Source organism: Oncorhynchus kisutch, linkage group LG16 (assembly GCF_002021735.2).
Source record: "Oncorhynchus kisutch isolate 150728-3 linkage group LG16, Okis_V2, whole genome shotgun sequence".
NCBI classification, from domain to species: domain Eukaryota; kingdom Metazoa; phylum Chordata; class Actinopteri; order Salmoniformes; family Salmonidae; genus Oncorhynchus; species Oncorhynchus kisutch.
In genome coordinates, this window is record NC_034189.2 from 39,012,968 (window position 1) to 39,039,350 (window position 26,383).

Below are 26,383 nucleotides of genomic sequence, written 5' to 3' on the forward strand. Positions count from 1 at the left end.
AAGGAGAGGAACCGACTTCGGCGGAAGTCGTGACAGCTGTTAGTGTCTTAACAACTGTTCCACAGGTGCATGTTCATTAATAGTTTATGGTTCATTAAACAAGCATCGGAAACAGTGTTTAAACCCTTTACAATGAAGATCGGTTTAGATATTTGGATTTTTACAAATTATCTTTGAAAGACAGGGTCCTGAAAAAGGGACATTTCTTTTTTTGCTGAGTTTACATACTAGTCGGTGTCAGAGGAAGGCCCAAAAAATGGTCAAAGACCCCAGTCACCCAAGTCATAGACTGTTCTCTCTGCTACCGCACGACAAGCGGTACAAGCGGTACCAGAGCGCCAAGTCGAGGTCCAAAAGGCTCCTTAACAGCTTTTACCTTAATCAGATTTTGCAATTAATCAAATGGCCACCCAGACTATTTACATTGACAGCCCCCCTTTGTTTTTACACTGCTGCTACTCCCTGTTTATTATCTATGCATAGTCACTTTACCTCTACCTACATGTACACATTTCCTCAACTAACCTGTACCCCCGCACATTGACTCGGTACTGGTACCCCCTGTACATAGCCTCATTATTGTTATTTTATTGTGTTCGTTTAATTTTTTTTACAACTTTTTTAAAAACTTTGTTGGTTAAAGGACTTGAAAGTTAGCATTTCACAGTAAGGTCTACACCTGTTGTGTTCGGCGCATGGGAAAAAAACCATTTGATATGATTTGATACCTTTAACTAGGCTTTTATTTATCTTTGTCAGGTTACTCACGTTGAAATTGGATTGGATTTGAATGGCAAACCAATGGGGTTCATGCCAATGCTGTGTCTCTCCTCATCGCAGAATTAAATAGAACTGTATTGCTAGAGATAGAAAGGTTTATGACATAAGCCACTCTAGTAATATTGTGACTTTGGAATTATATGGTTTTATCTGCCAAAATATGATTCTGAGATAATTGGCTTTAAAGTTCCGGAACCCTCATTGGTTTGAATGTTTTTATTTTTTTTAACTTGCATTCTTTTTAACTTAACATCAATTGGGGTATACTATATACTGTAGGTAGAGAACTTTACAGAACAATGCTATGTCAATAACTCAGTTTATATCGTATCTCTGTGTTGCTCACTCTCTCCCATCTATCTGTTCTGTAGTGGTGTGTAACCGCCACTGTCACAACGGAGGAGAGTGTGTGTCTCCTGATGAGTGTTCCTGTCTGCCTGGCTGGACCGGACCCTCCTGTGAGACAGGTACAGCTCTGGTCCTGAACAGGTTTTAAAAAAAAGTTGATTTGGATCCCCAGTACGCTGTTGCTCGTGCAGCAGCTACTCTTCCTGGTGTCTTCTGTCCTTCCTGTCCTTCCTGTCCTTCCTGTCCTTCCGCTTGCTCTTTTCGGGGGGGTTTGAGGTCTGTTTGCAGTAACGCGCTGTGTGACAGCTGCAGACGTACGAAGGGCTTTATTGATTGGTCAGTTGATGTGTTGGTTGAGTGATTGATTGGTTGACGTGTCTGTCTGTCTAGCTGTGTGCTTCCCTATGTGTCGGAACGGAGGGACTTGTCTTCGTCCGAACACATGTGGCTGTCCCCGGGGCTTCTACGGCGCCCAGTGTCAAAACGGTAAAACACATTCTTCATTTAATTGTTGCACTTAGGAGACACTTTTATCCAAAGTGCTTTACAGTAAAGTGGCTGCATACAGTTTTAGTGTGTGGTCCCTGCGGGAATTGAATCCCCAACCTTGGCATTGCTAGCATCACACTCTTACCAGCTGAGCCGCACACACACACGCACAATTCAGTCCGCCCATGTCCTTGTCCACATACTATCCTGTCAACACACAGAGTCATGGGCCCGCTGTGGGAGTTTTAACTTGTTTATTTACTTGTTGAATGAAAGGAAAACGAATCCAATAGATTGACAGGGGTTTAGGTTTGAATTGAAGGAGCCCATCAAGGGCTCTGGCAGAGTTCCACTGTGTCCAATTATCAAGGGATTTCTCTAAGTAACTGTTTACTGGGGACTGTTTTTGTCCCTCATATATCGTGAAGCCTCGGGTTTGGACGGACTACTGTATCGATCAATGGAGTGATGTCTCCGCCTTTTTGAAATGGTGCATCTCTTTCTCTCTCTGTCTCTCTCTCTCTCTTTCTCTCTCTCTCTCTCTCTCTCTCTCTCTCGCTCTCACCCCCATTGCTCCCCACCTCTCTTTATCTCTCTCTTTCTCCATCTCTCCCCTCTCTCTCAATCCCTTGCTGTTTCCCAGCTGTCTGCAGCCCTGCCTGTAAGAACGGGGGCGTATGCATGAGAAACAGCGTCTGCTCCTGCGCCGAGGGATACACCGGATGGCGCTGTGAAAAAAGTGAGTAAAGCCACGCCGCCTCCTCCTCCATGGCCCGCCCCTTCCACCTGCTCCTCATCCGCCTCCTCTTCCTCCGCCTCCTCTCTTCCTCCTCTACCCCTTCTCCCCTCCTCCTCCTCCTCATTATCATCATCATCATCTATTACCCACCACCATATGTGTGTCAGCCTGACAAAGTGCCCTCAAGAGCCTTGTTAATGTACAGCATATTGGCGGGTAAATTGAGCCATATGGATGAGGGAAGCATTTGACGGATGCACCCGGTAAGAGGCTCTGCCCGAGGGAGCAGGAACCAACATTTCAGAGCTTCATGTGGAGACTGGGAATAGTCAGATTGACGCTATGGAGTGCTATTGACTAAGAATAGTGCTGCATGCAGGGGGGTTTGACATCAAGGTTTTAATTTAGCTATACATTACCAACTTGCTACTAGTGGGTTATTAGTGCCGTGACAGCTTCAGCAATGTGCTCATTGTCGAACTGTCTGTCCTCTCCATGGCATTGATTGCGCCTATCAGGTACAGTAAATGCATGGGTCAGTTGAAAATCTCTCTGCCATGCGAGATACTGTGGATAATTATTCTGGTGAATATGTATGAGCTGAGTTGGTAAGTTTGAGTCTCTCCCTCCATCCCCGGTGCAGGTGTGTGTGAGCCCATGTGTATGAACGGCGGGCGGTGCGTGGGTCCAGATGTGTGTGACTGTCCATCTGGATGGAGAGGAAAGCGGTGCGATAAACGTAAGTGGGCTCGTGTAGGAGTTCCACAGTTGCACCGCCACCTGTAAACAGATGCTTCCATTGCTAGCTGTGGAGGCATGTGCATACGGAAACAATTCATCATGGTGCTTGGGATGTGTGGTGGTTCACCGATGGCAGGCTTGTGTCATGCCCTCACAAACAAGCATTTAATGGCAGCAGGTAGTCGCATAGAATGTAAACAGATTGTAAGCCGCTTTATACAAGCCTATTAGCCTATTTATAACACAATATGAACACAATTACAACATACCAAAATATGTTCTGGTAACACTCTGTTTATTTAAATGGTACCTACGCAATACATTTAGAACATTCATAAGCCATACATAACTCATTCATAAGCCATACATAACTCATTCATAAGCCATACATAACTCATTCATAAGCCATACATAACTCATTCATAAGCCATACATAACTCATTCATAAGCCATACATAACTCATTCATAAGCCATACATAACTCATTCATACGCCATACATAACTCATTCATAAGCCATACATAACTCATTCATACGCTATACATAACTCATTCATAAGCCATACATAACTCATTCATAAGCCATACATAACTCATTCATATGCCATACATAACTCATTCATATGCCATACATAACTCATTCATAAGCCATACATAACTCATTCATAAGCCATACATAACTCATTCATAAGCCATACATAACTCATTCATACGCCATACATAACTCATTCATAAGCCATACATAACTCATTCATACGCTATACATAACTCATTCATAAGCCATACATAACTCATTCATAAGCCATACATAACTCATTCATACGCCATACATAACTCATTCATAAGCCATACATAACTCATTCATACGCTATACATAACTCATTCATAAGCCATACATAACTCATTCATAAGCCATACATAACTCATTCATAAGCCATACATAACTCATTCATAAGCCATACATAACTCATTCATAAGCCATACATAACTCATTCATAAGCCATACATAACTCATTCATACGCTATACATAACTCATTCATAAGCCATACATAACTCATTCATAAGCCATACATAACTCATTCATAAGCCATACATAACTCATTCATAAGCCATACATAACTCATTCATACGCTATACATAACTCATTCATAAGCCATACATAACTCATTCATAAGCCATACATAACTCATTCATAAGCCATACATAACTCATTCATAAGCCATACATAACTCATTCATAAGCCATACATACCTCATTCATAAGCCATACATAACTCATTCATACGCCATACATAACTCATTCATAAGCCATACATAACTCATTCATAAGCCATACATAACTCATTCATAAGCCATACATAACTCATTCATAAGCCATACATAACTCATTCATAAGCCATACATACCTCATTCATAAGCCATACATAACTCATTCATAAGCCATACATAACTCATTCATAAGCCATACATAACTCATTCATAAGCCATACATAACTCATTCATAAGCCATATATACCTCATTCATAAGCCATACATAACTCATTCATAAGCCATACATAACTCATTCATAAGCCATACATAACTCATTCATAAGCCATACATAACTCATTCATAAGCCATACATAACTCATTCATAAGCCATACATAACTCATTCATAAGCAGTGGTTTGTGAGTTGATTGGTGTTGTGTTTGTCTCGCCCCAGCCACTTGTCTACAGAAGTGTCTGAATGGAGGAGAGTGTGTTGGCCATAACACTTGCCACTGTCCTCCAGGCTGGCACGGCATGCTATGCCAAGCCCGTAAGTATGCCTACATACACGAGCCTGCTCGTACACACATGCACACACAGGCACACGCACACACACACACACTTACCAATGAGAAACTGATTTAGACAGTGGTTATTCCCCCAAAGTTACCGCTGATAAAAATCTTTATTGACGTTTATTTTATTAATGTATTTATTTTCTAAGGGGGAAGATCAGCTTTAATAATGCAGATAGATTGTGGCTTTCATTAATGTAATTGTCTGCATCATTTCCAATCCCCATATATTTTGGGGGGAAATATATATATATGAATGTATGTATATATTTTTTCTAAAATATTATCCTTTATTATTTCCCACAAACCCTACCACCCCTCCCCTAATTGGAGTAAACTAATAAACAATAACACTTAGGCTTCTACTTCCAGCTTTTACATACTATATACATTTTATGGACAGTATATTTTGCAATAGTTCTCTTTCATTGACATTTATTGCCAGTTTCATATGTCTCTAAAACGTCCCTCGTTAGCCCACTCTCACCACCACCATGCTGAAGAAGCTCTCCTCGTAAACAACTTTTATCACCTGTTCCACGTTAACCACGTTAAAAATCAGCTGTGTGTTTGTTACACACACACAAACACTAACAGCTACATCTCATCAGAGTGTCACTAATAGTTCCTGAATAAAGCTCGTTCAGCATCCCAGCATTAACCAGCCAATATGTGACTTTGAAGAATGACTCGGGAGTCATGAGAGAAGTACTTAACTCCCTTTAAAGTGAAGTCGCCGTCCGTAAAGATGATTCATCATTTCTGTTTACTCTGCCTCGGCCCTATTTATTTATTTCTATCAAACCACTAATAGCTGTAAGTAACTCTCCCAAATATACAGCGCAGTAAAATCTATAAACTCAGAACAAGAAGCAGAGAGAATTCAGTCCACACAGGGGTATCCAAGTGCATAATAAAATCATTTCTGTCATAAATTGAAAGGCAGACTCCGTCACAGTGTACGCATTTAGCTATGCATGGCAATGATTCAGAGGTTTGATGGGATGATTATGGTAACTGTGTTACTATGGCTCCATTTTGGACCCCTCTCTGGGACTTACCCAGAATCCTCAGGGTGGTAATATGAGCAAAGAGAGATTTGCTCTCTCTCTCTCTCTCTCTCTCTCTCTCTCTCTCTCTCTCTCTCTCTCTCTCTCTCTCTCTCTCTCTCTCTCTCTCTCTCTCTCTCTCTCTCTCTCTCTCTCTCTCTCTCTCTCTCTCTCTCTCTCTCTCTCTCTCTCTCTCTCTCTCTCTCTCTCTCTCTCTCTCTCTCTCTCTCTCTCTCTCTCTCTCTCTCTCTCTCACGTTCTCTCTCTCTCACGTTCTCTCTCTCTCTCACGTTCTCTCTCACGTTCTCTCTTCTCTGCATTGTGATTTTCATTTCACATGTATCATTCCCACATTGTGATTTTCTCTATCCTTTCTACAGCACTCTGTGAACAGAAGTGTCTTTATGGGAGCCGATGTATCCGCCCTAATGTATGTGCCTGCAGGAAAGGGTATTCAGGGGTCCTGTGTTCCCATAAGGTAAGTAGATACATCCCCCCAGCACTTACTGTGACTGGAATCAAGAGAGGAATTGGGAATATAATTTGAAAGCTGAGCACTAAGCTTACACCTGACAGTCAGAAATCTCTTATTGGTGGGGGGGCTTTTCCAGCTTTTCCAGCTTTTTGCATTTGCTGGTCCACTTCAAGACTGTGTGGATGCACGGTGAAATAAGTGTGGTGTTTTTCAGCTCCCAATTCCACGAGGCTAATGGAGGACTGGGAGCTATGTACTGAAGAAGCTGGGCTGAAACAAGACAATGAAACTCCTAATGGAACCACCACACTGACTATTAGGATGCTCAATGCCCATGGCTTTTGTTTTTTCAAAAACAAAATTGTAATATACGGCACAATTCCAAACATTAGGATCTGTATATGACCAATGTATGTATAATATTTGTATAATTTGTTTTCTTAGAACCAATAATACTGTATTTTATCTATTAAAGTCTGGCTTTAAAAAAAAGATTAAAACAAAGCACAACACAGTCAAATCAAATCAAATCAAATCAAATTTATTTATATAGCCCTTCGTACATCAGCTGATATCTCAAAGTGCTGTACAGAAACCCAGCCTAAAACCCCAAACAGCAAGCAATGCAGGTGGAGAAGCACAGTGGCTAGGAAAAACTCCCTAGAAAGGCCAATACCTAGGAAGAAACCTAGAGAGGAACCAGGCTATGTGGGGTGGCCAGTCCTCTTCTGGCTGTGCCGGGTGGAGATTATAACAGAACATGGTCAAGATGTTCAATGTTCATAAATGACCAGCATGGTCGAATAATAATAAGGCAGAACAGTTGAAACTAGAGCAGCAGCACAGTCAGGTGGAAGTTGAAACTGGAGCAGCAGCATGGCCAGGTAGACTGGGGACAGCAAGGAGTCATCATGTCAGGTAGTCCTGGGGCATGGTCCTAGGGCTCAGGTCAGTTGAAACTGGAACAGCAGCATGGCCAGGTGGACTGGGGACAGCAAGGAGTCATCATGTCAGGTAGTCCTGGGGCATGGTCCTAGGGCTCAGGTCCTCCGAGAGAGAGAAAGAAAGAGAGAAGGAGAGAATTAGAGAACGCACACTTAGATTCACACAGGACACCGAATAGGACAGGAGAAGTACTCCAGATATAACAAACTGACCCCAGCCCCCCGACACATAAACTACTGCAGCATAAATACTGGAGGCTGAGACAGGAGGGGTCAGGAGACACTGTGGCCCCATCCGAGGACACCCCCGGACAGGGCCAAACAGGAAGGATATAACCCCACCCACTTTGCCAAAGCACAGCCCCCACACCACTAGAGGGATATCTTCAACCACCAACTTACCATCCTGAGACAAGGCTGAGTATAGCCCACAAAGATCTCCGCCACGGCACAACCCAAGGGGGGGGGGGCGCCAACCCAGACAGGATGACCACAACAGTGAATCAACCCACTCAGGTGACGCACCCCCTCCAGGGACAGCATGAGAGAGCCCCAGCAAGCCAGTGACTCAGCCCCAGTCCTTTTTACTGTGGAACAAGCTCATCAAGTTGGCAGTTTACGATCAAACTAAAAACTCACTTGGAATTGTTATTTATTTGGTTGTCTGATGTTTTATAATTTCATACTGTTGTAAATATCATCAAATAGGTTTTGCATTACTCACAAATAAAACCCAGGCAATGTATGATATTAAAGTCCATTTGTTATGTACAATACATAGTCTCGATCCTCATTCTGCATGCAATCATTTCTTAAAATGTGAGAAGAAATGTGGTTTGTGTAATATTTCTATTATTTTAAACAGAGAGTCATCATTGAGATCAGAGTCTCTTTTGCAAAGGAGCCCTGCACATACAATTCATAGACAAAATCAAATGAGAATCAGAAAACAAACTAAAATACAAAACAATCAGGAAAACAGCCACATTACTTAGTAAATAGTTCCCCAATCAATATTTACATTTTCCCAAGCGGCATCAGAGTGTCCAATTGCAGACTATTTTGCAGTTGGTTCCAGTAATGAGGTGCATTAAAACTAAAAACCTAATTAAAGCTAAAAACCTAATTCGGTGGAGCCCCGAGGAATCTCAAGGGTTAACTAACCATGTGACCGGGTTATGTATCTCATGTTTTAAAAAAGAAGAAATATATATATACATATACATTAACAACAAAGTTAGGTAAGTTGGAAGCTTGTGTAGTAGGGATTTGAACAAATAGGGAGTAATAAATTGATCTACGGGACTTTAAATGAGGACTAGCCAACCTTTTGATACAGGATACAGTGGTGAGTATTAAACCTGTCACCATTGATAAAAACAAACGGCGCTGTGGTAGACGACATCCAAAGGTCTAAGAGTAGTGGCTTCTGCAATCTGATAAATGGTGTCATCATAATCAAGAACTGGCAAGAAGGTTGACTGTACAACCTGCTTCCTGCTATTTAGGGAGAGGCGAGATCTATTTTATAAAAAAGGAGCCCACTTTAAATCTTAGCTTTTTCACGAGCTCGTCCGTCTGTTTTTTTTTCATATCAATAACACTTGGTCAATCCAAATGTCCAGGTATTTGTAGGCGAGAACCCAATCAACGGGAGAACCGTCCAATTAATAAATATGTAGTCCATCTGAAACATTCTTGTGAGAACTAGAGAATAACATATATATAGTCTTGCCAGCAATAAGTACAAACTTTAAGACAACCAGTTTCTGTAAGGTAACAAGGTCAGATTGAAGCTCTAACATACAAAAGGTGTGATGGGTCCGCACTTTGCAGCCTTCTTGTACTTACACACTGAAGAAGGCTGCAAAGCCATAATGTCTGTGTAGAATATCCCTGATTCAGTGAAAATAATTAAAGAAATTAAGTAAGCTTTATGCAACATCTTTTTGAGTGCGTACCATCATATCTTTTACTTGTCTGAATTCACAGGTTTAACTCACCAGCCAAGCTTCTGGGAGAGCGTGATGGTCCAATTTTGCTTTGTGCAGCTCTATCAAAGCCTGGTCAACAGTTGGGGCAATGACGTATAAACTCAGCAAAAAAGAAACATCCCTTTTTCAGGACTCTGTCTTGCCTTGCTGGAAGAGTGAGATAACATCTCACAGCAAGAACGGGCAAATCTGGTGCAGTCCATGAGGAGGAGATGCACTGCAGTACTTAATGCAGCTGGTGGCCACACCAGATACTGACTGTTACTTTGGAGGACCTTTGAAGACGTTTCATTTTTTGTTTATAACAGTGTTGTTTACATACAGATTAATATTACAATTTTAACAGATATACCATTATTATTTATGTAAATAGTAAAGAGTACAGGTCCCAGTACTGACCCCTGTGGTACACCTTTTGTAATATCCATGAACAATTTATGATCAAATATGTGCATACCAAACCATTTATAAATGAGCCCACTGGTAATTATGCAGTGAAGGAGTTAGGGGGATAGGGGTTAGAGGGATGCCTACCTAGCCCAGGGGCCACATACGTTCACTGTGTGAGTCACTGGAGGTGGAGGATGAGGAGGAAATGGGGATTAACAGATAAAACCATCACCAAACTGCATCACCTCTGAGCCAATTTTGACAGGCTATTCTGCTCTAGCAGCCTTTTGTCTTCGGTTTTCAAATCTCATTAAAATCAGTCTTAGTTGCCCTGTTTGAGCTCAGTAGGATTAGTCTTTTTGCAAGTCAGTTGATGTTTGTGTAGCTTTGTTCTAATCCCCCGTACTCTGCATACTGGCAGCTAATTCTAGTTCAACCCAAGCAAGCAGCCTCTGCTTTTGAAATAGTGTTCCGAATAATTCTGTGGCAACCCCTCACTAACTCCTGGATGGTAAATATCACGGGAAGGCCTGAGATCCACCCTCAGTGATTGTCTCTCACGGTCAAAACTTTGAGAGGCGAAACAAACTTTGTTAGGGAAATTACTGTTGTGTTCTCTGCTGTTCATCCCTCAGAGGATGCTGAAAGATATTAGTTTATGGTAATGTGTTTATTTTGGAATAAACAGAATTGCGCACATTAAATAAAAACGCTGTTCATTTTGTCACGGCAATGACAATGTATCTTCCTTTCCGGCAAATTCAGTTACAACCGCCATTTACCTTTCTGTGTCTGTCTGAATGTCTCTGTCAGATCCTCAGAAGCAGCACCATTGAAAGCATCTTGACTGGCTGCATCACCACTTAGTACGACAACTGCAAGGCTGCAAGGCGCTACAGAGGGTGGTGAGTACGGCCCAGTACAACACTGGGGCTGAGCTCCCTGCCATCCATACCAGGTGCTGTCAGAGGAAGGCCCAAAAAATTGTCAAAGACTCCAACCACCCAAGCCATAGACTGTTCTCTCTGCAACCACACGGCAAGCAGTACCAGTGCACCAAGTTTGGAACCAACAGAACCGTGAACAGCTTCTACCCCCAAGCCATAAGACTGCTAAACAAGACTGCTAAATAGCTAATCAAATCGGTGCCTGGACTTTCTGCATTGACCCTATGTACACATACTGGACTCTACCCACACACTCACACATATTTACACTAAAACCCCAACACACACACACATACACACACACACACTACATACGCCCACACACACATAACATGCGCGCACATGCATACTGACGCCACACTCACTCACTCACACACACACACACTTTCACACTCAACACATATGCTGCTGCTACTGTCTGTTATCTATCCTGTTGCCTTGTCACTTTACCCCTACCTATATATACATAGCTACCTCAATTACCTCTTACCCCTGCACATCGACTCTGTACTGGCACTGCCTGTAAATAGCCATGTTATTTTTACTCGTTATTGTTATTCGTTATTCACTGTGTATATATTCCTTGTGCCACTATTTCTATTTTTTTATGTTTAACTCTGCATTGTTGGAAAAATTAGCATTTCACTGTTAGTCTACACGTTGTTTACGATGCATGTGACAAATACAAATGCATTTTATTTTATTCTCTCTCTCTCTCTGTATGTCTCTCTCCCTATTTTCACCCTGTCCTTCGTTAGTCCCCAGGCTCATTGTCTGATCTTTCTAAACCCTCCCTAGTTACCAATAAAATGTGCCTGTACACATCTATGGGTGGTAATCAAAGTGACTTGGGAAGTGCAAAGTTTCCCAATGTTGCATAATGGTCCAGAAGCGAAGGGGAGAAGCAGCTGCTAATGTTTCCCTACTAAATGAAAGAAGAAGCTGAGCTACACCTAACTACACCACTCTTTTAGCACAGACAGACAAGCATGTAGACCTGCACCTTGTTCCTTGAATCTCTCAGCCCACTCTTCTCCTCTCCTTCTCTTTCTCCTTTTTCCTCCTCCTCTCTCGCTCTCCTCTCTCTCTCCCACCAATCGTTCCCTCTCCTCTCGCTCTTCTCCCTCTGTCAGCAGTGTTAGTGACAGAGCTGCTACGTCAAACATGTCACGTACTTGTCACTAGCAAGTCTCCAATATGCTGTCACACACACACACACAGCCCACACACGGCTGACACAGCTCCGTTCCTGTGGATGTATGCCCGTGCCCACCTACACAAAGAAAGGCTGTCAAAAGTACTTCTGTCAAAATGGCTCATAGTAATTCCACACCAGTGCTCTATTGCCACCTAGTGATGACCTGGAGTCTATTGCTATATAACCCATAGTGTAGACCTGAAATACCAAAACAACAACTTGACAACGGACATACAAATCAACTCCCCTAATGTTTCATATTTTCATTTCCACAATATATGGCTGCGTTGATTAGCTCAGTTGGCCCTTTGAAATCATTCCAACCTATTGATGTGCAATTGCTGTGGTTATAATTCTCTTTTCACACAACTTACATTGCTCTCAGGAACACTAAAACTATTGTTGGTATCATGATGAAAATCTTGGTATGATGATCTGAAATTTGACTGAAGTAACACTATATAAGTGACTTGTACATTCACAGATATTTATATCAAGGCTAAAGATGGCACAAGTTAATGGGGCGACTGCCATGGGGTGGAGGAACAGCTGGAGGGTGACTGATACACCTGGACTACTCACTCACGGTCCTGGACGGAGAGCACTGAAGCTGGTGTCATGACTCTAAGACCAAGGAGTGATTCCTTCACTGGGGTTTGAACCAAGTTTGAATTTGAGTTCTGAGAATTGTTGACATGCTGTAACGAAGTAGCACTTCCCCCGAAACACTTCACCAAATAATAGTGACAGGATTTCTAGGAACACACATCCTAATGTGAAACGATGCAACGTGTTCTAAACATCAGCCATCTGCCTGACACAGTGGCCTCGCGTAAACCGGAGGAATGGTTTCACTATGTCAAGATTAGCCTTATCATCTTTTCGTGACCTTTGCACAGCGTGCAATAGACGTTTCGTTTGTGCGATTGTGTGTATGTTGTTGAGGCTTCAGGTAGTTAGACCGGCATTTGAATCAGCGGGAGAAGATGAAAGACTTCCAGGAAGCAGGAGATAAGACAATGAAGGTTTGTGATGGAGGGAGTAGAGTCACAGCACGACTGTGTTTACATGGGCTGAGAGTGGGAGAAGGTTAATGTCGTGCATCTGCAGTCACACAGTCACACCCCGACCCCTCAATGCTTTCAGATCTGAAGGGGCTGGATAAGTATAAGCAGTGTGATGGTCAAGCTTCCACCATATTGCTTCCACCTTCCACAGATCTGCAAACATGGAAGGGTTAGGGGTCAAGGGGCAGGGGTTAGGAGCAAAGTGGGAGTGTGCTGGCTCTCTGTGGGGGGCTATATATATATAAACCTCAAGCACCCAAAGAACCACGACCGGTGGATTCTCCTCTCCAGCCTCCACCTGTCTTTCCGTTTCCAGAGGCCACATGCATGGTGACCGGGCCCAGAAAGGATCCGTTATTCAAGAAATGGCATGATGCTCTGCCAAGGGGATGGCGTGAGCCCAGTTAGCGCAGGATCCCCGCACCCCCAGTCACCGGATCACACGGCGGCAGCTGGTCCCAGGTGCTATTTTCACTCTGCATTTATAAAGCAGTCGCCATGAAACAGACACAGGAGCAGAGCCAGTCCCAGATCCCAACTCATTCCCCCGCCTTAGACACCCAGCCAGGTCCACCATGAAGTCCACAGGGAGCGAACAGGGTGCCGCGCCGGACGGTTTCCCCTCCGACTTGGACGAACTGGATAGCGGAAGCGAGGAGAGCTCCGACAACAAGTCGACGGGCAGCGGCTGTAGCCCCCAGGGAGGGGGCCGGGAGGGGGCCAGGCAGAGGGAGAGGGGGTGCAGCAGGCGTCTGCAGGGCGTTAGCAAACAGAGGCAGGCAGCCAACGCGCGGGAGCGGGACCGGACCCACAGTGTGAACACGGCCTTCACCGCGCTGCGCACCCTCATTCCCACAGAACCAGCCGACAGGAAACTGTCCAAGATCGAGACGCTGCGCCTGGCGTCCAGCTACATCTCCCACCTTGCCAACGTGCTGCTGCTGGGGGACGAGTGTTTGGACGGACAGCCCTGTCTCGGGTACCACAGCATCCGGCAGAGCAGCACCAACATCAAAAGCAGCAGCCCCCCACTCAGGCCCATATGCACTTTCTGTCTCAGTAACCAGAGAAAAATGGTGAGTCCTCAAAATAAATCAGTATATATTGGTTGACAGGCTGTGGGCTATCATAGAAGGCTGCATGTAATCTCATAAAATAAAATGGATGGGATTTGGCTACATTTAGATAATGGGTCAGTACTTTATTTAAGATTGGAGCAATTCCATAACAGCCATCCCAATCAATAGTATTCCAATGGTTTTATTTCAATGTAAACTACTACAATTTCTCTACTCTCACAGCTCAGAGATGGAGGAAAGCACACAGCCATCTGACATGGTCACGCACTACTGTCAAAACAAGGATGCAACAAGGATGCATACCAAGTCACACGGATGTTTACATGTACCTAAAAGTGGGAAAAAAAACGATTTAACTTTGTACATATTTTTGCAAAATCTTAGGACAACCCCCCCCCCCCCCCCACTGAAATGCACTTTCCGTTCACTACATGTGCGTCTTTTCCACCGTGTTTTGGTAAAATTGGAGCGAGCGCAATGTGTAAGGTTCCACCTGACAGTGGGCTATTTCGGTATCAGAAATAGTAAGCCCTAGTGTCGCGCTCCTAAAAAACAGTCTCGCCTCCCCCATGCAGCCAGTCACATGGTTGTAACCCAAGCCTAGGCCGTGCAGCGGTTCATCGGTGGAGTAGCGGACTGGTTAGCTTGTCTCCTGGCTGATTCATCTTTTGCCAACTGAGGAGAGGGTGACGTGCTTGACAATTATGAATTCTAACTGCCATTCAAACTCAATTCAATAGTTCCAAATATACTTTGGTAGCAGTAATATTTAAATTAATCTTAACCAGGATAGTCCACTTAATTTAAATGGGGGAGGCAAAACAATATACAAAATGTGCTTGAATCCAAATATGAAGTGTTATATGTAGGCCCCACTTGCTAGCAGAGCAGAAGCAACCAGACTTGGTGTTTAGAAACTTTACCACAACATCAAGTCATATTCCATGTCAAATGTAACATGGTGTAGATCAATAGAAAACGTAACATACATATTAAACACTCATTTTGGGAGCTCAATGCTATACATTGAGAAATGTTTACTTGCATGTATTGCACAAGCCTTTTCACAATCCACAAACACAATAGTTCTGCATGTTTGTGCAGTATTGGCTGCACCTTTGAAGGCCCAACGCAACTGTTTTTATATCATCATCAAATAATTTATAGTTAAAATACCTTACTGTAATATATTCCACACATTTATAAAAAAATAACTTTTTCAAGCAAGAATTTTTGCTAGGACTGTCTGGGAGTGGTCTGAGTGGGAAGGGTAAACTGACAACTAGCCATTATTGGAAGGGTTTGGAACTCTTATTGGTCATGGTCTATTAACCAATTAACCACATGGTGATGTCACCATGGAAAGCCAAAACTCTCACCCATGGAAACCTTCTGATCAGAAGGGCCTATGTAGATTGTATTTTCAACCAGCAACTATCAGGAAATAACACTAATCAAATGTTTTCACACTTTTACAGTGTTGGTTTCATCAGCCATTTCACAATATAATTTAAAAGGCAGGAACAGAATTGACTGCACTGATTTGGGTATATAATAAATTACTTCAAAATCATGCAAAATAAAAACACAATCATATTTGGATGAATTATCCAAAACAAATAACGATGTTGCACACTGACTGCAATACACTTTTACCTCAATGAAGACCTCAATGTATTAAATTAATAGAATTATAGGCCTACCTCCAAGTCTATTGTGATGTGTAACATTGTTGTAAACATACTTGAATTTCTCCTAACTTATGTAAGACAATTGTCCTCTTCACATAGCAACCAATGAGAAGCTGTTTGAAGGAGAAAAATGAATTTTTTGTACAAGTAGTAAAACAATATATTTGACTTGTAAACACAATCATTAAACTACTTTCAAAATAAATATTGGACTGATGAGTTGAATGTGCATGTAAAATACCGTCTTAGGCCAATTCTGAATTTTTTTCCCACTAACTTGACCAATCAGATCAGCTCTTGAGTCAATAATTGGGCAAAAGATCAGAATTGTGCTGCCTGTGTAAACACAGCCTTAGAAAATCAGTCACGACCATTTACTGCGGATTGTGTAGGTCATTAAAATCAGGTTTACCCAGTAATAACATTAAGCTGTGTGTGGAGTTGTATTAGTACAGCAGGCACCAAAGTTTAGTAATTGATCGCAATGCTACACACCAAACATACAAGAAATGTATACCATAAATAATCAGATTTTTTTTTTTTGTCATCTTTATTTCTTTAAAAAATAATTGGTTTAATCAGATTAAAGAAATTAACCAATATTACTTAGCTGGCATTGCATCTTCCAGAGAGGATGTCAGTCAGGTCAAGAGGTGGTTCTACCAAGATGAGTCACTGCACAACGTTCAGCCGATCACCAATTCAACTGTTCATTACAGGTTTGTCCAAAAGGCCAAGGTCAGGAAAGGAGCTAACATGAGGATAGGGCTACCGGGTAAAACCTTTGGCGAGAAGGCAATGACTTGTCATTTTAGGGTGCCTTTAAGTCACATAGCAAGAAGGCGCACTGCTGCAATGTTAACAGTTACAGCAGTATCAGGGATATCAGACTGGATGCAGCAACATCAACAGAGTATCTTAATCAAGTGGAATGTTCCATTTCCAAAACACAGAAGGCATAATAGTAATACTAATAAAAGGGGGTCATTTCTGCTTCTTTCCAAACAAATCAACACTTCATTTGTTAATCTTATGATTGAGGTTTTAATTCACAATACGTGTGAACCATTAAGGGTAAGTTTAAAACAAAATGTAATAAGGAGTGTACCGTTCACGTCACAGCCCTCGAGTTAAAACGTAAATGTTGAAGTTGGAGAGGGGTGAAAGAAAACAAGGCAAAATAAGAAAACAGGACTGGGAGAGACAAGCACTTCAGTAACAAAAACATTCTACTGCTCCTACTGTGCTGTTTAAAATGCACATGTGGAGGGTTGAGTTCTCAGTTCTCTTCCTCGTCCTCGGACTCAGACTCTGGAAGACAGAAAAGAGTCGAGTCAAATCAGAACATTACAATTTACAGCAACATGAATATTAAGATCATTTTCAAAAAGGCAACTAATTAAACGCCGTTTCTTTTTACCTTCCTCTGCATTCTTCAGCCACTCAACGAATTTCTTCATCTGCTCGAGGAAAACACTCTTTCCTTTAGCAACGTGGGCCTCTGCGTACCACTTAAGAATGGCCTCTTCACTCAAAACATCCGCTGGGTTGGGAGAAGGCGAAGCAACACGGAACATTAGAATGTTCAGATCAAAGGTAATGAGTGCACACCATATAGGGCACACCATGGTACCTAAACATGTCACATGCGAGCCATCGTGCCCACCACACACAGGTTGTATCCCAAATGGCACCCTATTCCCTTTATAGTGCACTACTTTCAACCAGGGCCCACACCTTTGTAGAGGAGCACCACAATCTTCTGGAAGGCCTTCATGAAGTGGATGTTGTCATAGCAGTACTCCTGGATTTTCACCAGCAGGATGATCTCAGAGGCTCCCTGGGAGGTGAATGCCTTCAGGAGAGGACTGTATTGCTGTGGAGAAGAGAGAAAGATGGGGGGTTAGGGTACAGGAGGGTTAGAGACTAGATGATCTCAGAGGCTCCTTGGGAGGTGAACACCATCAGGAGAGGACTATTGCTGTGGTGGAGAGAGGACCAATTAGTTCCCATTCATCCAATCTGTCAATTAACAGATTCTTAGTTGCAATGACACAATGTCAGGGGCAAGCAAAGCAGCAATATAAGCACCTACATTTGAGTCATTTAGCAGATGCTCTTATCCAGAGCAATTTACAGGAGCAATTAGGGTTAAGTGCCTTCCTTAAAGGGCATATCAACAGTATTTTCACCTAGTCGTCTTGCGGATTTGAACCAGCAAACTTCCAGTTATTGGCCCAACACTCTTAAATTGCTATACAGGGGGGGGCACAAGGTGGTTGACTGGACTAAAACCAGCCAACTAAAACCTAATCATGCTCCAATCTGGCCTATATTAGTACCGCTCCACCCTATTCCAATACTATAAAGTTCCCAAAATTTTTAGCAGCAACTATTTTAACCGTCTAGGTTTGTCTCATTGATAAATCTTTTTGGCAAGAGACCGGTTCAAGACCGCAGAAGACATTTACCTTCAAGTGTTTGATAGATTGTTCGCAGACCAGCTCTTCCTTCTTGTTCCATTCCACACAGCTCATGACACTGGACCACACGATGCCGATCATCAGTTGTTCAGAGATGCTGGTCTTCTTCATCTCCTCCCTGACGTAGGCAATTATCTAAACACAGCAGGGAACACGTCAATGAACAATGCCCAGCTATCAAGCATATATACACTGAACAAAAATCTAAAACGCAACATGTAAAGTTTGTCCCATGTTTCATGAGCCAGAAATAAAAAATTCCAGATATCCTCCAAACGCACCAAAAAAACATTCATTTGTTTACTTCCCTGTTAGTGAGCATTTCTCCTTTGCCAAGATAATCCATCTACCTGACAGGTGTGGGCATATCAAGAAGCTGAGTAAACATTACACAGGTGTACCGTGTGCTGAGGACAAAAGGCCACTAAGATGTACAGTTGTGTCACACAACTTCCCAGTTGTCTCAAGTTGAGGGAGCGTGCAATTCACATGCAGACTAGAGGAAGGTCCACCAGAACTGTTGCCAGAGAATTGAAAAATAATTTCCCTACCATAAGTCATTTTAGAGAATTTTGCAGTACTTCCAGCCTCACTAACACAGACCATGTGAGCCCAGAACCTCCACAACCGGCTTCTTCGCCTACGGGATCAGTAGAGACAAGCCACCCGGTACGTTGATGAAACTGAGGAGTTTCTCTGTCTATAATAAAAGTAGTTTTGTGGAGAAACACTCATTCTGATTGGCTGGGTCTGGCTCCCCATGGGTGTGCCTGGCTCCCAAGTGGGTGGGCTGATGCCCTCCCAGGGCCACCCATGGCTGCGCATGTATTTCAATTGACTGATTTCCTTACATGAACTGTACAGTGCAAAACTGGTTACTAGACCATTTACTCAGTACTTTGTTGAAGCACCTTCGGTAGCGATTACAGCCTCTAGTCTTCTTGGATATTACACTACAATCATTGCATGCTAGGAATATGGGACCAAATACTAAATTGGTGACTACTTTAATACACAAGTAAATTTGTTTCAATACTTTGTCCCATAAAAAAAACATGCTGTAATTTCTCAAATGGTTCACCCGATCTATGAAAACACCCTCAAATGAAAGCACAGTCTGCACTTGAACCTGTCATTGTAATTCAAATAACCAAGTGCTGCATGTAGTACAGAGTCAAAATAACACAAATGTGTCACTGTCCCAATATTTTGAACCCACGGTATAAGAATAAGTCTCACATCTTTGAAGTTGTCCCCACGGGCCATCATCTCTTGGAGCTCTTTCTGCAGCTCCTTACGGGACCCGATGGCCTCCTGGTTCCTGGCAAAGTCTGACAGCTCTTTCAGTCCCGCGTCAGTGAAGTACTTTGAAAAATGCTCACAGCTCCGCTTGTTGGCAGGAAAGAGTTCCTGTGACAGATATTGATATAAGTAATTAGTTCACATTCAATATTTATTTTGTTTGAAATCTAAAGGCCAATATAAAAGACTTAAGCTGGTTTAACAGACAATCGCCATGGAAGATGTTTTTTAGACTATGACTAGTCTTGAAGGGATAGTTCACCCAAATTACAGAAGTATACTTGCTTCCTTACCCTGTAAGCAGTCTACGGATAAGGTATGACAGAAATCCATGCTTTGGTGAAGTATCCCTCGCACCATGCTAACGTTTCAGCATTAAAGTCATGGGACCGATTAGCATTCGTCGCACATGTCCAAATCATCCAAAAGTATCTCAAATTGATTGTGAAGCACAGTCACTTATAGATCATTTGAAAATGGTTTGAAATGTTAATATCGGTCCCATGACTAATGGGATGTGCCAACAAATGCTAAAATGTTATCGTATGGAAACAGTGCCAGGGATACCAAAGCATAGACTGCATACAGCAGGTGTCAAACTCATTCCATGGAGGGCCTAGTGCCTGCTGTTTTTTCCTTTAAATTAAGACCTAGACAAGCAGGCGAGGGGAGTGCCTTACTAATTAGTGACCTTAAAATCAATCAAGTACAACGGAGGGGCGAAAGGCTGAGTGTCTGCGGGTGTCCGTGGAATTAGTATGACACGTGGCTTACAAATAACATTGTCACATGCGCCAAATACAACAGGTATAGAGAGACCTTACAGTGAAACGCTTACTTATCCACTTATGTGGATGCCAAGGAACTTGAAGCGCTCAACCTGCTCCACTACAGCCCTGTCAATGAGGGCGTGCTCAGTCCTCCTTTTCCTATAGTCCACAATCATCTCCTTTGTCTTGATCACATTGAAGGAGAGGTTGTTGTCCTTGCACCACAAGGTCAGGTCTCTGACCTCCTCCCTATAGGCCATATCATCGTTCTCAGTGATCTGGCCTACCACAGTTGTGTCATCGGAAAACGTAATGGTGTTGGGAGTCGTGCCTGGACATGCAGTCATGAGTGAACAGGGAGTACAGGAGGGGACTGAGGATGTGTTGTTACCTATCCTTACCACTTGGGGGCGGCCCATCGGGAAGTCTCAGGGTCCTTAGCTTAGTGATGAGCATTGATGGCACTATGGTGTTGAACACTGAACTGTAGTCCATGAATAGCATTCTCACATAGGTGTTCCTTTTGTCCAGGTGGAAAAGGGCAGTGTGGAGTGCAATAGAGATTGCATCATCTGTGGATCCGGTATGCAAATTGGAGTGGGTCTAGGGTTTCTGGGATAATGGTGATGTGAGCCATGACCAGCTTTTGAAAGCACTTCATGGATACTAATGTGAGTGCTATGGGTCAGTAGTCATTTAGGCAGGTTACCTTAGTGTTCCTGGGCACAGGGACTATGGTGGTCTGCTTGAAACATGTTGGTATTACAGACTCAGACAGGGAGAGGTTGAAAATGTCAGTGAAGACACTTGCCAGTTGGTCAGCGCATGCTCGGAGAACACATCCTGGAAATCCGTTTGGCCCTGCGGCCTTGTGAATGTTGACCCGTTTAAAGGTCTTACATCGACTGCGGAGAGAGTGATCAGTCATCCGGAACAGATGATGCTCTCATGCATGTTTCAGTGTCACTTTCCTCAAAGCGAGCATAGAAGTTATTTAGCTCGTCTGGTAGGCTCGTGTGACTGGGCAGCTCTCGGTTGTGCTTCCCTTTGTAGTCTAATAGTTTTCAAGCCCTGCCACATCCGACGAGCGTTGTTGCAGTACGATTCGATCTTAGTCCTGTATCGATGCTTTGCCTGTTTGATGGTTCGTTGGAGGGCAGTGGGATTTCTTATAAGCTTCAAGGTTAGTCCCACTCCTTGAATGCAGCAGCTCTACCGTTTACCTCAGTGATGATGTTGCCTGTAATCCATGGCTTCTGGTTGGGGTATGTACGTAGTCACTGTGGAGACGATGTCGTCGATGAACTTGATGAAGCCAGTGACCGATATGGTGTACTCATCAATGCAATTGGAAGAATCACGGAACATATTCCAGTCTGTGCAAGCAAAACAGTCCTGAAGTTTAGCATCTGCTTCATCTGACCACTTTTTTTTATTGACCGGGTAACTGGTGGTTACGGTTTATATTTTTGCTTGTAAGCAGGAATCAGGAGGATAGAATTCTCTCTGGTTGCACATTTAGCATGATGAAAGAAATTAGTTTAGTTTCCCTGTGTTAAAGTCCCCGGCAGTAGCACCGCCTCTGGATGAGCGTTTTTCTGTTTGCTTATGGGGTATACAGTTCATTGAGTGCTGTCTTAGTGCCAGCATCGGTCTGTGGTGGTATGCAGGCTACGAAAAATACAGATGAAAACTCTAGGTAGATAGTGTGGTTTACAGCTTATCATGAGATACTCTACCTCAGGCAAGCAAAACCTTGAGACTTCCTTAGATATCGTGCACCAGCTGTTGTTTACAAATATACATAGACCGCTACCTCTTAAAGCTAGGGGGCAGAATTTTCACTTCTGGATAAATAGCGTGCCCAATTTCAACTTCCTGCTACTCATGTCAAGAATATAAGAGATGCATATTATTCATATATTTGGATAGAAAACACTGAAGTTTCTAAAACTGTTTGAATAATGTCTGTGAGGAAAACAGAACTTATGTAGCAGGCAAAACCCCGAGGACTAACTGTTCAGGTTCTCTTCTCCCCTCTGTTTCCTGTATTGTCTATTGTCCTACCGCTTCCACTGGATGTCGCCAGTCTTTGGAATTTGGTTGAGGTTATTCCTTTGTGCAACTCAGAACTGGGGACACTTTTGTGAGTTGCGCAATTCGTGAAAAGCAGCGCTGTTTCTTTTCTTTCCTGTGTTTCCTGATTATTAACGTTTAAAATACCTAACGTTGTATTACAAAAGTAGGTTGAAATGTTTTAGCAAAGTTTATAGGCAACTTTTGAAATATTTTGTAGTGACGTTGTGTTTTTGCATGCTGTTTTTTTCTGGATCAAATGCTCTTTATAAATGGACATTTTGGATATATATGGACGGAATTAATCGAACAAAAGGACTAATTGTGATGTTTATGGGACATATTGGAGTGCCAACAAAAGAAGCTCGTCAAAGGTAAATGCATGTTTTATATTTTATTTCAGCGTTTTGTGTAGCGCCTGCAGGGTTGTAATATGCTAGCTCCTTTGTTCACTGCTGATGCAGATTGTGCAGGCTAAGGCTCAGATAATAGCTTCTTATGCTTTCGCCAAAAAGTATTTTAAAAATCTGACATGTTGGCTGGATTCACAACGAGTGTAGCTCTAATGGAGTATCTTACACGTGTGATTTAATGAAAGTTTCAATTTTATTTGATCTGGCGCTCTGCATTTCTCCTGGCAATTGGCCAGTTGAGACATTTGCGTCCCGCTTATCCTTAAGAGGTTTTAAGAGAGGCTGCTGTTCTATCCTGCCGATAGCTTGTATAACCCGCCAGCTTTATGTTACTCATGTCGTCATTCAGCCACGACTCTGTGAAACATAAGATATTACAGTTTAATGTCCCGTTGGTAGAATATACATGCTTTTAGTTCATCCCATTTATTTTCCAGTGATTGTACATTGGCTAATAGTACAGATGGCAAAGGCAGATTAGTCACTCGTCGCTAGATCCTCACAAGGCACCTCGCTCACCTTCCGCAAAACCTCTCTCCTGTGAGTGACTGGGATGAGGGCCTGTTCAGCGACTGGAGTAAATCCCTCTCGTCCGACTCATTAAAGAAAAATTCTTAGTCCAATTCAAGGGGAGTAATCGCTGTTCTGATGTCCAGAAGCTCCTTTCGGTCATAAGAGACAGTAGCAGCAACAACATTATGTACAAAATAAGTTAAACAATAGCACGGTTGGTTAAGAGCCAATAAAACGTCAGCCATCCTCTCCAGTGCCATTAAATGTTGTAAGGAAATGTATATAATTTTGGAGAGCTATCCCTTTAATCTGTGTTGAGGAAACCGCCCCTTACTCTTCTATATGTATTGGTATGCTTGGAGGGGGGTATATATATATATATATATATATATATATATATATATATATATATATATATATATATATATATATATAGTAAGGAATTATAGCTTTACCATCAGCCTGTTGTCCATGCTGACTTTGCGGAGAGCGACAGCAACAGCATTGATGTCCCTTTCGTAGATCCAGGACTTGAACAGTTTGACAGCAAAGGCTGCAGATACTCCTGCAAACAGTCATAAAGCAACAGTCAAAGCAGCAGGTACCCTGCTATGAACAGCACTCAAATCACTATTTTGTATTAACTAAAAACATGTTCATTTCAGAGACATTGGGTTCATACAATGTGCCTGAATACTGTGTCCATTTCAGAGACCATTTAACAAAAAGTTTCCAGTGAAGAGGGCCATGTTCATTTGGGGCCACCGTAACCAAACATTTGGGAAAAATTCAAATGAAAACAAGCAGCTCTTATTGGACAGGTCCAGGTAAAGATAGTGGTGGGCTGGCAGACACTCACCCTCTTTGACCACGTTCTCGTTGAAGAGACTTCCAATGACGGCAGCTGATATGTTTCCATTGGCCAACAGAATGCCAGTGAGCATGGCCAGCTTGTTGCGCTCTGATTCGGTGAACCCTTTTAAAAACAGCAGCAACTGCGGAGTAGATAAAATAATGAGCCTGCAGGGTAAATGTTTTAGTTCTTTGTCGTGAAAATAAAATATCCCATTCAAATAATCCATTCAGGTTCCAATGTGTGTAACATTCATCAGTGCCAACTGCCAAGCAGGAGTTCAAACCAACTGTCTCACCTTCTTGATCTCCTCCTCAAACCCTTTCTCCAGGTACTTGTAACGCCGGATGAGCTTGTTAAAAACCTACAGGTTCAAAACAAAGTAAGATGTGACACTGTGGTAAATGTGTTATTATACAGCATTCATATAGATACTTTGCAGTAATACATTATTTCCACATCCTCTTACCTGAGCATATGCTTGCATTGTCTCAAGGTCCTCTTGTGCAGTGAAGAGGCAGAACTCTGTGCGGGTCAGGTCATCAGATATACTCCCTCCTGGGGCTGCAGAGAGGTGAAGGGGGAGAAAGAGAGTGTCAGTGCGCTAATCTGGACAACAGCAGCTTTCCAAATGGAATGGAAACTGACAGCCAACACTACACATCCTCTAAAACTTCCCTAGAATCCTCTTTCCTCCTCAAAGCGCATTGTAGAAGAAGGTCAGATGGGTGGGACTTTGGAAGGAGGCAAGGGATCCCTGAAAGCTACTGACTTTAAACACTACTTAAAGATCTGTACTCACCAAGCATTCCGCCAGCCACCAGGATGTCAAAGAGTGTCTCTGCATACCGGCGGTAGTCAAGCTTGGCGCCAGAGGCATCAAGGAATTTTGCAACAGCTTCCAAATCAGATCCAGTTTGATTCAAGCCTTGTACGATACTTTCTTGAAACTGAGTAGGGTCAAATCTCTCCTTTTCATCTGTTGAAAAACATGTCATAATTTCACCACCGGTACCATGTTGACACAGCTAGGTGAACCAAACAAGTAGAGGCAAATTGGTCGACAATGAAGATGCCCAACTTACCTCTTTTCCTCGTTTTGAAACGCTGGCCGGTTAGCGTTGGCTTTTGCTGCTTTTGATTATTCATAAAAGACACTCTGGATGAGAAAGAAGTTTAACATTAACGTCTGATTGCGCACCGTCAAGATAATTAGTCAACATTAGCAGGCTATGTATAGCTAGTTGGGAACGTGCTCTGCCCAACAGGATTTCTGTAACGTTAGGCCCATGCGAGAGCCTTGTTCTGGCTATATTTTAGCTAGCTAATTAGCAAGCCACACCTGGTAATTTGGAGAATTTTCAAAGTTGACATTGTAACCTGGCTTTGTCATGATGAATATAAAATACAATCAAAATGTAGTTAGGTGAAGTTAGTTAGCTAGCCTGCTTAAGTTGCCCTCCAAGATGGTAGGCTTTAGTATGAGCACGGGGACCTTCCGGAAATGCGCCCGTTCAGACAGGCCTTGCTTGTTCGTGTGGCACCTGCGAAACTCCCATAGCAGCTAACTTTAGCTAACAAGCCACAATTTCCTGTAATGCTAACAAAACTTGGAACAAAGGACGTCGATATTCACGCCTGATTATCAAATATCATGGGCAACTAAGTGGCTCTACAGTGGGCAGATCAATAAAGCCTGTGTTTCAACGTGCCATATCTACAAAGCCAGTTCCTCCGACATGATAACAAACTAAATGGCTAACATAACGTTGGCTAGGTAGTGAAGTTGTGCTTGCTAGCTAACAATGCAGGAAAATAACTCTAGATACAATACTTTACTAGCTAGCCAATGTTAGTTTAAACAGACACGTGTAGATTACATTTTCAACCGAATGTGCAAAGTATGCAGGCCACCTACCGAAATGTATGCAGATAAAAAACCGGTTAGAGAAAGAACAAATTCAAAACACCCGAATTCAGTCCTATCGACCTAACAAAAATACCCTTTCCAGAACCAACTAGTGACCGGTTTTCGCAAGTACGCATGCGTATTTAAATATGGCTCTATGGCGTCACTTTATCTAGTCAGGGGGGGTGACTTTGCGTGGGTGGGGGGGGGGGCTTGGGGGGGGGGGGGGGGATATATGTAATGTTTCTTTGTCATGATATAACTTTGTTGATAATGTGTGTAAATGATTGTCAAGCTCAAGCCATGTGA

At 42.7% G+C, this 26,383-nt stretch overlaps 3 protein-coding genes across 4 annotated transcripts in view; 2 read left to right on the forward strand and 1 right to left on the reverse strand.

Moving 5' to 3' along the window:
• si:ch211-246m6.5 (von Willebrand factor D and EGF domain-containing protein) overlaps window positions 1-7,012 on the forward strand; it is a 49,866-nt gene extending 42,854 nt beyond the window's left edge. Inside the window, exons 29-35 of the mRNA XM_031792360.1 lie at window positions 1,152-1,247; window positions 1,519-1,614; window positions 2,261-2,356; window positions 3,000-3,095; window positions 4,801-4,896; window positions 6,351-6,448; window positions 6,660-7,012. Coding sequence (XP_031648220.1) covers window positions 1,152-1,247; window positions 1,519-1,614; window positions 2,261-2,356; window positions 3,000-3,095; window positions 4,801-4,896; window positions 6,351-6,448; window positions 6,660-6,680 — 599 coding nt within the window. The 3' untranslated portion in view covers window positions 6,681-7,012. The remainder of the gene's footprint in view (window positions 1-1,151; window positions 1,248-1,518; window positions 1,615-2,260; window positions 2,357-2,999; window positions 3,096-4,800; window positions 4,897-6,350; window positions 6,449-6,659) is intronic.
• Window positions 7,013-13,359: 6,347 nt separating this feature from the next.
• LOC109890675 (basic helix-loop-helix transcription factor scleraxis) lies at window positions 13,360-15,965 on the forward strand. Its single transcript, XM_020482648.2, has 2 exons — window positions 13,360-14,061; window positions 14,287-15,965. Exons 1-2 carry the CDS (start codon window positions 13,561-13,563, stop codon window positions 14,317-14,319), a joined length of 534 nt encoding a protein of 177 aa, XP_020338237.1. The 5' UTR covers window positions 13,360-13,560; the 3' UTR covers window positions 14,320-15,965.
• A 332-nt stretch (window positions 15,966-16,297) lies between these two features.
• On the reverse strand, window positions 16,298-26,216 carry LOC109890678 (basic leucine zipper and W2 domain-containing protein 1-A). 2 transcript variants are annotated; one of them, XM_031792361.1, is made up of 12 exons: window positions 26,084-26,216; window positions 25,251-25,324; window positions 24,968-25,144; window positions 24,635-24,729; window positions 24,464-24,529; window positions 24,172-24,307; window positions 23,768-23,877; window positions 19,478-19,648; window positions 18,227-18,373; window positions 17,493-17,631; window positions 17,176-17,298; window positions 16,298-17,066 (listed from the first exon to the last, which is right to left on the reverse strand). In XM_031792361.1, the coding sequence occupies exons 2-12, from the start codon at window positions 25,312-25,314 to the stop codon at window positions 17,035-17,037; spliced, it is 1,260 nt and encodes a 419-aa protein (XP_031648221.1). In that variant the 5' UTR covers window positions 25,315-25,324; window positions 26,084-26,216; the 3' UTR covers window positions 16,298-17,034. The 2 variants fall into 2 exon arrangements, with proteins under 2 accessions (XP_031648221.1, XP_031648222.1); XM_031792362.1 differs by lacking the exons at window positions 24,635-24,729; window positions 25,251-25,324; window positions 26,084-26,216 and having other exon boundaries at window positions 24,968-25,045.
• Window positions 26,217-26,383: the final 167 nt, after the last annotated feature.

What these genes read in the sequence shown, in the direction of transcription:
- LOC109890675 (XM_020482648.2), top strand. Translation starts at nt 13,561, where the DNA reads ATGAAGTCCACAGGGAGCGAACAGGGTGCCGCGCCGGACGGTTTCCCC. An exon ending in TCAGTAACCAGAGAAAAATG is followed by an intron (nt 14,062 to 14,286) that starts GTGAGTCCTCAA and finishes CTACTCTCACAG; the next exon opens with CTCAGAGATGGAGGAAAGCA.
- LOC109890678 (XM_031792361.1), bottom strand. Translation starts at nt 25,314, where the DNA reads ATGAATAATCAAAAGCAGCAAAAGCCAACGCTAACCGGCCAGCGTTTC. An exon ending in GGTGGCTGGCGGAATGCTTG is followed by an intron (nt 24,730 to 24,967) that starts GTGAGTACAGAT and finishes ACCTCTCTGCAG; the next exon opens with CCCCAGGAGGGAGTATATCT. An exon ending in GCATGGACAACAGGCTGATG is followed by an intron (nt 19,649 to 23,767) that starts GTAAAGCTATAA and finishes TATCTGTCACAG; the next exon opens with GAACTCTTTCCTGCCAACAA.